Raw genomic sequence first — 12,882 nt, 5'->3', positions numbered from 1 at the left:
TCTATCTGTATTTGACATTCTAGAACTGAAAAACACAATATCTGTAATGAAGAACCCAGTGGCTAGGAGCACAGAAGACAGGACTAGTGAACTAGAACAAGGCAATAAAAACATCCCAGGTGAAGCACAGTAACAAGTAAGGGGCGGGGCTGGCCCCGTGGCGCAGTGGTTAGGTTCACGTGCTCTGCTTCAGCAGCCGGGGGTTCGTGGGTTCAGATCCTGGGTGCGGACATACGCACCACTTATCAAGCCATGCTGTGGCAGCGTCCCACATATAAAGTAGAGGAAGATGGGCACATGTTAGTCCAGGGCCAATCTTCCTCAGCAAAAAAAAAAGGAAGGAGAACGGAAACCTGGAGTGGAGTTGAGGAGACATGGGACACAGAGGGCTGGCTCCCGTCAGCGGGGTTGCAGAGAGGAGAAGGGAGAGTGGGCACGGGCGATACCTGACGGGGCGCGAGCTGAGAATGTCCCACAATGAATCAAGACATCAATTCACATAGTTAAAAATCTCAGTGACCCCCCCCAACTGGGATTAAAAAAAAAAAAAAAAAAAGTCGCCATACACTCAAACTGCTGAAAACTCAAGAAAAAAACTGTAAAAGCAGCCAGAAGACAGTACTACCAAACCAGAATTCTGTGGAAGTAAAGACAAAAGACAGAGTCAAAAGAAAAAGAGCCAGATGGGAGGCAGACTCCACCAGATGGGTGACCCCACGACGTGTAAATGGACTCAAACCCCCCAATTAAAAGATCGATAGTCAGACTGGCTACAAAACCAGCTTGCTAATTACGAGAATCTCACTTTAATTATAAAGATACAGAAAGATTGGAGAGGAAAGACGGGAAAAGTTACACCAGCACCAGAAGACAGCTGGGTGCCTGTACCAACGTCAGACCCAGTCGCCGCTGAGGCATTAAGCATCACTACACGTCAGGAAGGACAGGTCACAGTGACAAAAGGGTCGACTCGACAGGACGATGTGACAGTCCTAACTGCACCGCAGCACAGGTTCAAAATACTTAAATCAGGAGTGGACGGAGCAACAAAGAGAAACGGGTGAAACTAATCATAGTCGGACACTGACAGCATCACACCTCTCTCCAAATGACAGAAGAAGCAGACAAGAGAAATCAGGAAGGGGGCCGGCCCCGTGGCTTAGCAGTTAAGTGTGCGCGCTCCGCTGCTGGCGGCCCGGGTTCGGATCCCAGGCGCGCACCGAAGCACCGCTTCTCCGGCCATGCTGAGGCCGCGTCCCACATACAGCAACTAGCAGGATGTGCAGCTATGACACACAACTATCTACTGGGGCTTTGGGGAGAAAAGGAGGAGGATTGGCAATAGATGTTAGCTCAGAGCCGGTCTTCCTCAGCAAAGAGAGGAGGATTAGCACGAATGTTAGCTCAGGGCTGATCTTCCTCACAAAAAAAAAAAAAAAAGAAGAAATCAGGAAGGATCTGGAACAACAGACTTTTGACCTATTTGACGTATGTAGAACACTACACCCAACAAAGGGAGAACACACGTTCTTTTCAAGTGCAGGGGAAAAAATGACCAAAATAGGTAATGTTCAGGCAATTCTAAATGAGAATAGTTTAGGGGCCGGCTTGGTGGCACAGCGGTTAAGTTCTTGCACTCTGCTTCAGTGGCCCGGGGTTCGCAGGTTCAGATCCCGGGTGTGCACTGACACATCGCTTGTCAGGCCATGCTGTGGCGGCGTCCCATATAAAGTAGAGGAGGATGGGCACGGATGTTAGCTCAGGGCTAGTCTTCCTCACAAAAAAAAAAAAAAGACTTTTTAAATGAGAATAATTTATCTTATACAGAGGGTGTCCTCTGACTGCCATGGAATCAAATTGGAAATCAATCATAGGAAGATAAAAAATCCCCCAAAGTTTGCTAATTAAGAAACACTTTTAGGGTCTGGCCCGGTGGTGTAGTGGTTAAGTTCGTGCACTCTGCATCAGCAGCCCGAGGTTCACAGGTTTGATTCCCAGGCGTGGACCTACACACTGCTCATCAAGCCATGCTTTGGCAGGCATCCCATGTACAAAATAGAAGAAGGTGGGCACAGATGTTAGCTCGGGGCTAATCTTCCTCAGCAAAAAAAAAAAAAAAAAAAAAGGAACACTTTTACATAAACAGAGGCTAAAAAAGAAACCATATGGAAATTAGGGAATATTTTGAACTGAATGATATTGTGATTATAATACACCAAAATCTGAGAATCCTGCTAAAGCAGAACTGAGGTGGGAATTTATGCACAGATTGGAAAAGAAGAAAGGTTTAAAATCAATGGTCTAAGCTTTCATCTCAAGAAACTGGAAAATTGACAGCAAATTCAACCCAAAAAAGGAGAAATAAAATAATAGACCAAAAAGGAAGCAGCAAATTAAATACAAAACAAACCATTAGTTCTTTGATGAAACCATAGCAAAACTTTTTATTTTTTTACAAGATCAATACCAGGAATGAAAAGGGGACATCATTACAGATCCTACAGACGTTCCAGAGGAGATAAGAGGGGGTTGATTTCTGGCCAGGAAATCACGGCAGACCATAACTTTAGCTGGTTAAACACAAAAACTAGAGAAAGGGCAGACTCACTACAGAAATCATATATAGGTACAGCCACTATGCAAAACAGTATGGAGGTTCCTCAAAAATTTAAAATAAGGGCCCAGCCCCATGGCCGAGTGGTTCAAGTTCCACACGCTCCGCTTCAGTGGCCCGGGTCTCCAGGTTCAGATCCCAGGCGCAGACCTACTCCATTCACCAGCCACGCTGTGGTGGCATCCCACATACAAAAAAGAGGAAAATTGCCACAGATGTTAGATCAGGGTGAATCCTCCTCAAGCAAAAAAAGAGGAGGATTAGCAACAGATGTTAGCTCAGGGAGAAGTCTTCCTCAGCAAAAAAAAAAAAAAAAAAAAACAAAACCCAAAAACCTAAAATAGAACGACCATATGACCCGGCAATCCCACTTCTGGGAATATATCCAAAGGAAATGAAATCAGTATCTTGAAGAGGTATGTGCACCCTCATGTTCATTGTAGCATCATTCACAGTAGCCAAGATACGGAAGCAACCTAAGTGTCCATCGATGGATGAATGGATGAAGAAAATACACACACAGAGGACAGAATGTTAGCCTTAAAAAAGAAGGAAATCCTGCCATTTGCAACAATATGGATGGACGGGGAGGACACGCCCAGTGAAATAAGCCAGTTACAGAAAGACAAATATGTGTGATCCCATGTATATGTGGAAGCTAAAACTGAAGTTGAACTCACAGACTCAGAGGGTTCAACGGTGGCTGCTGGGGGGAGGGGAGATGGGGAGATGCTAGTCAAGGGGCACGGGCTTTCTGTTATAAGATGAGGAAGTTCTGGGGTCTGATGTGCAGCATGGGGACAACAACTAAGAATACTGTACCAGGTTGTATCCTTGAAATTTGCTGAGTGGATCCTGTGCTCACACACACACAAAGCTAACTGTGAGGTGACGGGTGTGTTGATTACCTTGACTGTGCTAATCATTTCACATTGTATTCACATGTTGGCTCATCACATCCATACACCCTAAACTTAAAAAAAATAAAATTTTTAAAAAAAGAAGAAATCATATATAATTATAAATATATCAGAGATGTGGATGCTGGGAAACGTAGAGGGACTAACTCCCAGGGAGGAGAGAGCCCTCCCAGGTGAGCGAGGCTCGCCAGTGTCCCCCCAGCAGCGTCCGCGAGCTGGGCGCAGGTGGGGACGGGGCTTGCTGTGGGCAGGGCGTTCTGTGGGGAGAGAGAAGCCAGCCGAGAACCGATGCCCGTGTGGGCTGGCAGAACGGACCAGAACCTGGAGGCACTCGAAAAGCTGGGCAGATTTTTTTCCCATGGGGCTTTGCTTAGTGCCTGGGGACAAGCAGAGGGAAATCTCCCGCAGTCTTTCATGCTTAGAAACCAGAGTCCTGGGCCGGCCCCGTGGCTTAGCGGTTAAGTGCGTGCACTCCGATGCTGGCGGCCTGGGTTCAGATCCCGGGCATGCACCAACACACCGCTTCTCTGCCCATGCTGAGGCCGCGTCCCACATACAGCAACTAGAAGGATGTGCAACTGTGACATACAACTATCTACTGGGGCTTCGGGGGAAAAAATAAATTAAAAAAAAAAAAAAAAAAAAAAGAAACCAGAGTCCTCGAGACAGGCCAAGACAAACTTGAAGACACCTGGGCTGGAACTGAAGCTAACACAGTGGACACCCAGCCTAGTTAGCCGGCTCGACCCCTCATGAGACCAGCCCCGCATCCAGGCTGCCTGGTCGAGGAACGAGTGTGTACTTTCTAGGGGGAAATACGTCTGCTGCTGCTTTCACACACAGTGTTTGGAACGCAACAGAAGTTAGGAGACACGTGGAGCAGCAAAATGTTGCCCATCATCAAGAGAGAGGGGAAAACAGCCTAGAGAAGCAGACCCACAGAGGACGCAGATGCTGGAATTCGATGTCGAGGATGATGAAATCACTGTTATAAATCTGTTACAGGGGGACGTGGGCAGAGGGGCAAGGCGATGGAGGACTGCAACAGAGAAACAAACTCTACAAAGAGAGAAACGGAAACTCAAAAACTAAAAATATTGAAAAAGAATTTACGGGGCAGCTTCAGAGCAGACAAAACACAACAGAGGAGATGAGTACATCCACAGACAGGTCAAAGTGATCCAAACTGAAGCACGGAGGGAAAAAAACACAACAGAGCATCAGAAGCTGTGGGATCATCCAGGCCCACATACAGGTGCCTAGAATCCTGGGGAAAAAGGAGAAAATGCGCCAAAGAAATACTTGAAGAGATAGTAGCAGGAAATTCCCCCAAATTGATGGAAGATATCAACCCACAGATCTAAGAAGTTGAGCAAAATGCCCAGCAGAATAAAAACAAAGAAAACCCCACACCACAGTCAAATAACCTCAAAACAAAGATAAAGAGAAAAATCTTAAAAGCAGCTAGACAAAAGGATACATTACTTTAAAGAGAATAACGATGACAACTCGCCTCTCACCAGAAACAAGGGAATAATGTCCTTAAAATGTTGAGAGGCCAAAAAAAAAAACCCCAAACCACCTGCCAACCCAGAATTTCATTCCCAGCAGAAACATCCTTCGTTAATGCAGCCGAAATAAAGATATTTTCAGGCAAGCAAAAGATAAGAGAGTTTGTTGCCAACAAACCTGCACTATTAATAATAAGAAATATTCAGGGGAGCACTTCAGGCTGAAAGGAATGTCTGGTCGGCAGGAGAAATAAAGAGCGTTGCAGAATGTTCATATGTGGATAAATACATAAAAGTCTTAAAAAACGTATTTAACAGACGAATCTATAAAGCAAGTATAATAACAGAGAACTGTGGGCTAATCACTTACATCAGAAGTGAAATAAATGGCACAGACCGCACAAGTGGGGCTGAGGGGGGCGCAGGACATGGCTGTGTGCACGCCGGCACACGCACACACACACGCACGTCCCCAGCGTTTACCCACCCGTTGACACGGTGAAAACCACCATTTGGACGGATCCCCTGGTTCCAGTCCAGCGCCACAGGTCTTGTTCTAGCTCCCGCTCCTCGTCTTGCTTTTACAGTTGCGTTATTTCTACTTCACGGCATCACAGAAGTGGTACCCTGGTCCCACCCTCAGGCTCCCCTCCTCCAGGCCCGGGTGTACGTTTATACGTATTAACGTGCTCACCGTCAGGCAAAGCTTGTCCTCCAGTCGAAGCCACAGGCAGGGCTGCCGGGCATGAGACAGGACAGCCTGGCGGGGGGGCGCCCTCTGCTGTCGCTCGTGGTCCGGAACTGTTGAAGAGGCTGCTCGGTTGTTGCCTGGCTTCCTGCTGGTTTTGAAAATTCTGGTGCTGAATCCCCTTGCCCGGGGGATTGTTTGGTCTTTCTGCCTGCAGGCCCCGAGGATCACCACGTCTTTGAAATGGGAATTGTCTTCCTGGGACTGGCCGTCCTCTAGCCCTCCCAGACCCACCCGACAGGCCCTTCTCTCCATCCGGAATGTCTCCTGGACAGCGGTTTTAGCCTCGTCCTGATTTCTTCCTCAGAGACGGAGTCACACAGGCCTCTTTCTTCGCCTCCACCCTCCTCCCGACACCCTTCACTCCTGCTTCACTGGAGCAGGGGAGATCTTGGAGTCTGGGGAACCTTGCAATTTATTCTCTTCCAGAATCACTTTTTCTCGTTTCCTTCCTAAATTCAAGCAGCCATTTTCGGTTCTGTTCTTTGCCCACTTCCATCCTTAAGTTTTTGAGTTTCTGATCCAAGATGGTTTTCACATCTTCAAATGCTGCCTGGCCAACTCTCACCACCTCCTCAGCCTCTCTCGGGTACCTGCCAGGGGAGGCGGGGTCTTCTCTCCTGCCCGTGGGTGTGGAGGACCGGGGCTGGTTTCACTGTGAATTCCCCCTTGGCTCCTGGACACCTGGCTGGGGCAGAGGAGCAGAGGTGGGTGGGCAGCCCAGACCCCGAAGGGAGCACGGGGACTTCCCTCACTCCTGAAGTGTCGGCAGGGTTGAGCGCACACTTGGTCTCCCCTTCGGGTGGCTCCGTGTTGTTGGGGAGAAAACGCCGGAAGGTGGGTGGGCTAGGCGGCTGCCGTGGTCGTCCACCAGCTGAGACTCCTCTTCAGCTCTTTTCAACAACTACCGCTGATTTTCAGCACTGCCTCCTTGGCCGCCATCAAGGCGGCTCGGCTGCCACAACCAGAAACAGGGCTGGAGTTTACCCCACGGACGGTCCTGAGGCTGGAGTCCTCCGGCAGGGGCCGCAGGGGCAGGTCTCCTGAGGGCCCGCTTCCTGGCCCACAGACGGCTGCCTGCACGTGCTGACCAGAGGCGAGCTCTGGCGACTCTTTCTACAGCACTGACCCCATCCGGGCCCTGCTCATGACCCAGTCACCCCCCCAGAGACCTCACCTCCTAAGCCCCCTGCCGTCAGGTCCCTCAGGACCCAGCCCTCCTGACAAGCCGGGACCCGGGTTCTCCCGGAAGAGGGAGCCCTGTCAGCCGGGTCTCCAGCGTCCCTGTGCGGGAGCCAGCGAGACAACCTCCTGCCCTGCAGCCTGTGAATTCTCCCCGCTCCTCTCCCTCAGGTACCGCTGTTCCATCCCACCCACCCCCAAACAAGACCACACCAGCTCTCCCATCTACCTTCTGAGACTTTGTCCCCACCGCCCATTCCTCCCGGCGAGGGGCCACTGCGCCCTGGCTCCTTCCCAGCCCGTCACCACCGGCTAGCCTGTCACCACCGGCTAGCCCGTCCCTCCCAGGAGCAGGCCCGTCTCAGCCAAGCCTCTTGGACAGAGCCAACACCACACTCAGGACTGGTTTCGTTTTCCTTTATTTTTTTAAAAAAGCCCCTAACTTCTATGGCTTCCAGGAAGCATCAGAGAAACGGAAGTGCCATTTCTGTACACTTTGTAAAGCAAGGCCCGGCCGCACACGCCGCTGCCGGGACACCCCCGCTGCTCCGCCCGCACAGCGCCGGGGCCTCCAGGGGCCCCCGCGGCCGCGCCCTGACCGGCCCGGCCTCCGCACGCGCCCGCGGGCCGGCCGGGCTGCAGGCGCTCGTCCCGCTGCTCGGCCGGCGCCGACACCAGAAACCCGTGCGCACCGGCGCAGCCTGCAGGCCGGGGGGCCGGCGGTGGCCGCCCCGGGTTCCCGGCCTGGGTGCGGCAGAACCCCCGCGGGCCACGCCGGCCCAAGCTTTGGTGCAGCATTTTGGTTGGGGGGCCGCCCCCCACCGCCTTCCCCTTTAGTTCGGGGAGGCCCCGGGTGAGCGCAGCCCAGGCAGCGCCGCCGGCCGCGCCCCCCTCGAGAAAACGGCCTTTGGATCGAGGGAGACAAGCTGGACTTTATGACACTACCGGCGCGGACGGGCGGCCTCTACTCACTTCCGCAGACACGGCGGGCGCGGGGGCCGCGGCTCCTCTCCAGGTTGTAAATAGTTAATGCTCTCGCAGGGAGGACTAGACACGGGTGTAGAAATCTCGGCCCAAGTCTTAAGTGAAGAAGTGACCCGCGGGGGCGGGCAGCCCGGCCCTGCAGTCTGCGGCGCCCGCCATGGGCCCCGAGGCTGTGACGAGCTCCCCAAGCAGCTGCAGCGGGAGGGTTCAGGGCCCACCCCCGGTCACTTGTGTCGCTGCAACGATTTTCTCTTCCTTCTCTTGAAAAAACAGCAGCACCTGGAAGGGAGAGAAGGCGAGGGCGTGGAGGTGGGCCAGGGGCTGAGGCGGGGCAGGGGGGCCCAGGGCGTCCCCGTCCCCCAGACGCAGCCCGGGGCTTACTTGGTGTCGTCGGCGACCTCCACCTCGGCCGGCGCGGTGATGGGGGCGTTGGAGTGACCGGCGGTGGGGTCGTCGGCATTCAGCTCCCCGTTGGTGGAGTTCAGTGCCTGGGGCAGGCGGGTGCGGTCAGCACGGAGTCACGGGGCCCCGCCCCCCACACTGCTGGGGTCCTGGCGCGCCCCTCACCTGGTTTTTGCTGTGTAGCTGGGCTTTGTCCCGAGGCTGAGGCTGCGAGGGCAGGTCGGTGTGGACCGTGCCGATGGGCGTCGGCTGCAGGGGGAGGGACCAGCGCTGAGGCCAGCAGCCCACTCGCGCCCCCACCGCCCAGGGGTCCCACCCGCTTCACGTCCAGGGTTCCCGGTACCAGGGCCCCAGTGTGCCAAAATCCTGCCCCCATGTCCAGGGTCCCCCCCACCATGTACTAGGCGCTTCCCGCCCCCCACACCGAGGGTCCCCCCACCATGTACTAGGCGCTTCCCGCCCCCCACACCGAGGGTCTCCCCCATGTACTAGGCGCTTCCCACCCCCCACACCGAGGGTCCCCCCACCATGTACTAGGCGCTTCCCGCCCCCCACACCGAGGGTCCCCCCACGTACCAGGGGCTTCCCGGCCCAGTCGTACTCGTAGTCGAACACGAAGCCGCTGCGGTCGAAGAGATCTGTGAAGAGCTTGCGCAGGTAGTCGTAGTCGGGCTTCTCGAAGAAGTCCAGGCGCCGCACGTAGCGCAGGTACGTGGCCATCTCCTCTGCGGAGAGCGGCAGGGCTGGGCGGGCGCGGGGGCGGGGCGCGGGGGGGCGGGGGGCAGGGCCGCGGGGCGCCCCTCACCTGGGAAGCTCTCGCACAGCACTTCGATGGGCGTGGCCCGCTTGGTGTCCCCGATCTTCTGGTAGCGCTCCTTGAGCGTGTCGGCCTGCGGGAGAGCGGTCAGCCCGGCGCCGAGGCCCCCGCCCCCGCCCCCCGCCGGCCCCACCCACCTTGAGCCCCTGCCAGGGCAGGCTGCCGCGCAGGAAGTACATGAACATGTGGCCCAGCGCCTCCAGGTCGTCGCGGCGGCTCTGCTCTGCGGGGGGACAGCAGGTCAGCGCGGCCCCCGCGCCCCCCCGCCCGGCCCGCGCGCCGCTCACCCTTGCCCAGGTGCGTGTTGATGCTCATGTAGCGCGCCGTGCCCGTCAGGCTCTTGTGCTCGCGGTACGGGATGTGCTTCTTGGTCTCGGGGTCGATGTACTCCTTGGCCAGGCCGAAGTCGATGATGTGGATGGCGTGCTGCCGCTTGGTGCCCGGCCGGCCCACCAGGAAGTTCTCGGGCTTCACGTCGCGGTAGATGAGGCTCTTGGTGTGCACGTACTCCATGCGCGTGATCTGGGGGCGCACGTGCGCTCGCGGGGCTGGGCCGGGCCGCCCCGGCCCCCCCCCCCCCGCCTGACCCTCCTCTCCCCGCCCCTCTCCCCTCCCCTGCCTGACCATTTCCTCTCTCCCCTCTCCCCTCCCCGGGCCCCGCCCCCTTCCCCCTCCCCAGGCCCCGCTCCTCTCCCCTCCCCTGCCTGACCCTCCCCGGGCCCCGCCCCTACCTGACCCTCCCCGCCCGTCTGACCCCTCTCCCCTCCGCGCCCCTCCGCGCCCGCACCAGCTGGATGGCGATCATGAGCACCGTCTTGAGCGTGAACGTGCGGTCGCACAGGTCGAAGAGGTCCTCCAGGCTGGGCCCGAGCAGCTCCAGCACCATGGCGTTGTACTTCCCGCACGGCCCGAAGTAGTAGACCTGAGGGACGCCCTCTGCGGGCGAGGGCGACACAGGCTCGTGCGGCCCCTGCGCTCGGCCGCGCCCCCCGCCCCCCGGGCCCCGCGTACCGGCGGCGCTGAGCTGCTTGTAGAAGCGGTACTCCAGGTGCAGCTGCGGCGCCCGGGACTTGATGGGCTCCTGCGGGACGGCGCGGGTTACCGGGGGCGGGGCCCGTCCTCCCGCCCAGGCCCGGGACCCCACCCCCGCCGGGAGCAGGATCTGAGCCCGCCCTGCGGGGCGGCCCTGGATGGGGGGCGGGGGCAGGGCCCCGACTCACCAATTTGATAGCTACGTATTCATTTGTATAGAGATTCTTCCCTGCGGAGGAGAGACAGTCAGGTCGCAGCGCCCTCCGAGGGGCACCTCCTGCCCCCAGCCCACCCCGAGCTCGGCCCAGCTCTCCCGGGCCCCGCAAGGCAGCCGCGCCGCCGCGGGAGTCCTCATCCGCCCGCACCCTCCTCTCCTGGGCCCCCGCCCCCCCAGCCCCGGCCCGCAAGCCCCTCTGTGCTCCAGACCCCGGCCCACCCCAGCACCCCGCCCACCCCCAGGCCAACCCTGCCTCGGCCCCCTCAAGGGGCGGCTCCCAACTCCTCTGCGGGGTCCTCCCCGCCAGCGCGCCAGGGCCTCCAACTCTCCCATCTAAAAAAGCGAAAATAGAACAAAGAGCCCCCGTGACCCGACGGCCCGTCTTCAGTCTCACTGCAACAAAGCCCGAGATGTCCGCAGCCCCCATGCGCCGGGGCACCTCCCCTCCCCCACCCCTAGATGCTCTGAGCCCCCCCCCCCCCCCCCCCCCCGCCATGCCGCCCTCGGGCCCCCAGGGCCCCCGCGGGCGCCCTTACCCCTTCCCCACCAGGGCCTGCCCAGTCACTCCGGGCTCAGTCCCCCTTGACGCCTCCACGTGGGGCTTGCAAACTTGAGGTGGCAAAAGGCCGGACCAGGCCATGCGGGGGAGGGGGGCAGCCCGGCGCTGATCCTGGAGCCCCCTTCCCCCGCCCCCCATGACGGTGCAGCAGGGACCCCTGGCCAGAAGGGGACGGGGAGGCGTGTCACACCCCACCACCGGACTCAGCCGCCTCCTGCACCCCTCGCCCGTGCTGGGACCCCAATGCGGCCCTGGCCCCAGCTTTGTCAGCTGAGACCCTGCCCGCTCAGGAGCCCATGGCCGGCTTCCCTGGTGACAGAACCAGCACGCCAGGGCGGGCACCGCCTCCCTCTCAGGGCAGAAACAGACGCAGCCAGATGGGGCCTCCCGGAGCCCACCCACCAGGACCTGTGGCATCCACAGAGAAAAATGGTGAGCACACAACCTCTGAACTGCACCAGCACGAGGTCTGGGACCTCAGGAGGTCCCTAATGCTGGCGGAGCGCCAGACTCTGGTCATCGCCGCTGGGTGACCTGCGTGGACCGCAAGGGCTGCCCCAGCCCCTCGCGTGCATTTGCCGGTTACTGTGCACAGCGCCATGCACACGCGCCAGTATCTCTGGTCCAGTGGCCCCTCCGAGCACCTCCCGTCCAGGCCTTGTCCTGGGACCCCCCTTCGCCAGGTCCTGAAGGCCTCGAGCACGGCCCCATGTGGTGTACCCGCTCCTCCAGGGGCCTTCACGCCCAGTCTCGGTGCTGCTGTGTCAGCCAACTGTCCTGTGGTTGTTATGCCAGAGAGGATCCATTGTGGGAAGAGGCCCCAGCTTATCTCACTCCACTGCAGCTGGACAGTCTGGGTGACATCTGTGCTCGGGCCGTCCCTGCCCCACCTACATGGTGGAGGAGACACCGCCATGGATGACCTCAGGCGGCGGCCAGGTCCCTGGCCCCCGTAGTCTGCCCCCTGGTCACGGCTCCATCTGGGTGCCCTGAGGTCTCTGCATCACCGCAGCACCCGGCCCGGGGTCTCTGGCTCTGTCCCGGCTCTGTCCGGGCTATGCTGAGGCCGTGGTGTCCAGGGCAGTGGAGTCTGCTTGTCAGTCTCCCCAGAACCCTGCTGCGGTGTCATCGAGTCCATAGAACTCGAGGCAGTGACATCTAACACAGACCTGTCACATCCACCCCAGAGAAGGGACGAGGCTTCTCTCCGGTGCCCCGTGGCTGTCAGCGTGGGCAGCTCGTACGCCCTTCAGATCCAAGCCAGAGGTGCTGGGTGGACTTTGGAGCTCGTGTGAGCGTATTGTTTCAAACGTATCCTTTCCAGTTGTCAGGTGCTGGAGTAGAGAAACGCAGCCGATCTCCATGCCGGTACACCCAGCGGCCCTGCTGAACCCTTCACCACTAACTGCTCATGGAGACGAGCCTGGCCTCACACAGCACTCGTGCACCTGGGACCATGTGCTGTTCTTCCTTCCAGTCTCTCTCCCTTTACGAGGGTCCCGTTTCCTGCCCCCGGCCTGCAGGGGCGAGCGCAGGCGCCCAGGCTCCACGGTAACCACGAGGCTCTTCAGACACTCGTGAGCAAGGAAGAAAGCTCCCTTCCAGTCCTGGTTCCTGGGTTTGATAAACAAGAGGGGTGCCTCTTGTGTCCCCCCCCAACATTTTATTAGGAAAGTTGCAAACACACAGAGAAACAGAACCATGCACACCCGGAAGCTCACCACCTACATCACTCAATCGACGATTTGCTGTCTGTTCTGCTGCTGATATATCTGCGTGTCCACCACCCATCACGCTCTTATCTTTAGACGCATCTCGAAGTTGCCGACCTCGGCCCCCCGCCCCCGAAACGCTCCAGCCTCAGACCAAGTTCAGTAGTACTCACGGTTCCTGTCC

At 57.8% G+C, this 12,882-nt stretch overlaps 2 protein-coding genes across 4 annotated transcripts in view; both read right to left on the bottom strand.

Annotated features, from left to right (window-relative positions):
- The window catches only part of SCAMP4 (secretory carrier membrane protein 4), a 230,835-nt gene that overhangs the window by 202,721 nt on the left and 15,232 nt on the right, over window positions 1-12,882 (bottom strand). The gene's annotated exons all lie outside the window — the stretch shown is intronic.
- CSNK1G2 (casein kinase 1 gamma 2) lies at window positions 7,379-10,457 on the bottom strand. 2 transcript variants are annotated; one of them, XM_058537639.1, is made up of 10 exons: window positions 10,399-10,457; window positions 10,190-10,259; window positions 9,966-10,114; window positions 9,466-9,700; window positions 9,316-9,401; window positions 9,167-9,251; window positions 8,938-9,086; window positions 8,527-8,610; window positions 8,341-8,447; window positions 7,379-8,238 (listed from the first exon to the last, which is right to left on the bottom strand). In XM_058537639.1, the coding sequence occupies exons 3-10, from the start codon at window positions 10,062-10,064 to the stop codon at window positions 8,184-8,186; spliced, it is 900 nt and encodes a 299-aa protein (XP_058393622.1). In that variant the 5' UTR covers window positions 10,065-10,114; window positions 10,190-10,259; window positions 10,399-10,457; the 3' UTR covers window positions 7,379-8,183. The 2 variants fall into 2 exon arrangements, with proteins under 2 accessions (XP_058393622.1, XP_058393623.1); XM_058537640.1 differs by having other exon boundaries at window positions 8,527-8,568.

This window comes from Diceros bicornis, unplaced genomic scaffold (assembly GCF_020826845.1).
Source record: "Diceros bicornis minor isolate mBicDic1 unplaced genomic scaffold, mDicBic1.mat.cur scaffold_67_ctg1, whole genome shotgun sequence".
NCBI lineage: Eukaryota > Metazoa > Chordata > Mammalia > Perissodactyla > Rhinocerotidae > Diceros > Diceros bicornis.
This window is presented reverse-complemented; position numbering and strand designations above follow the sequence as displayed.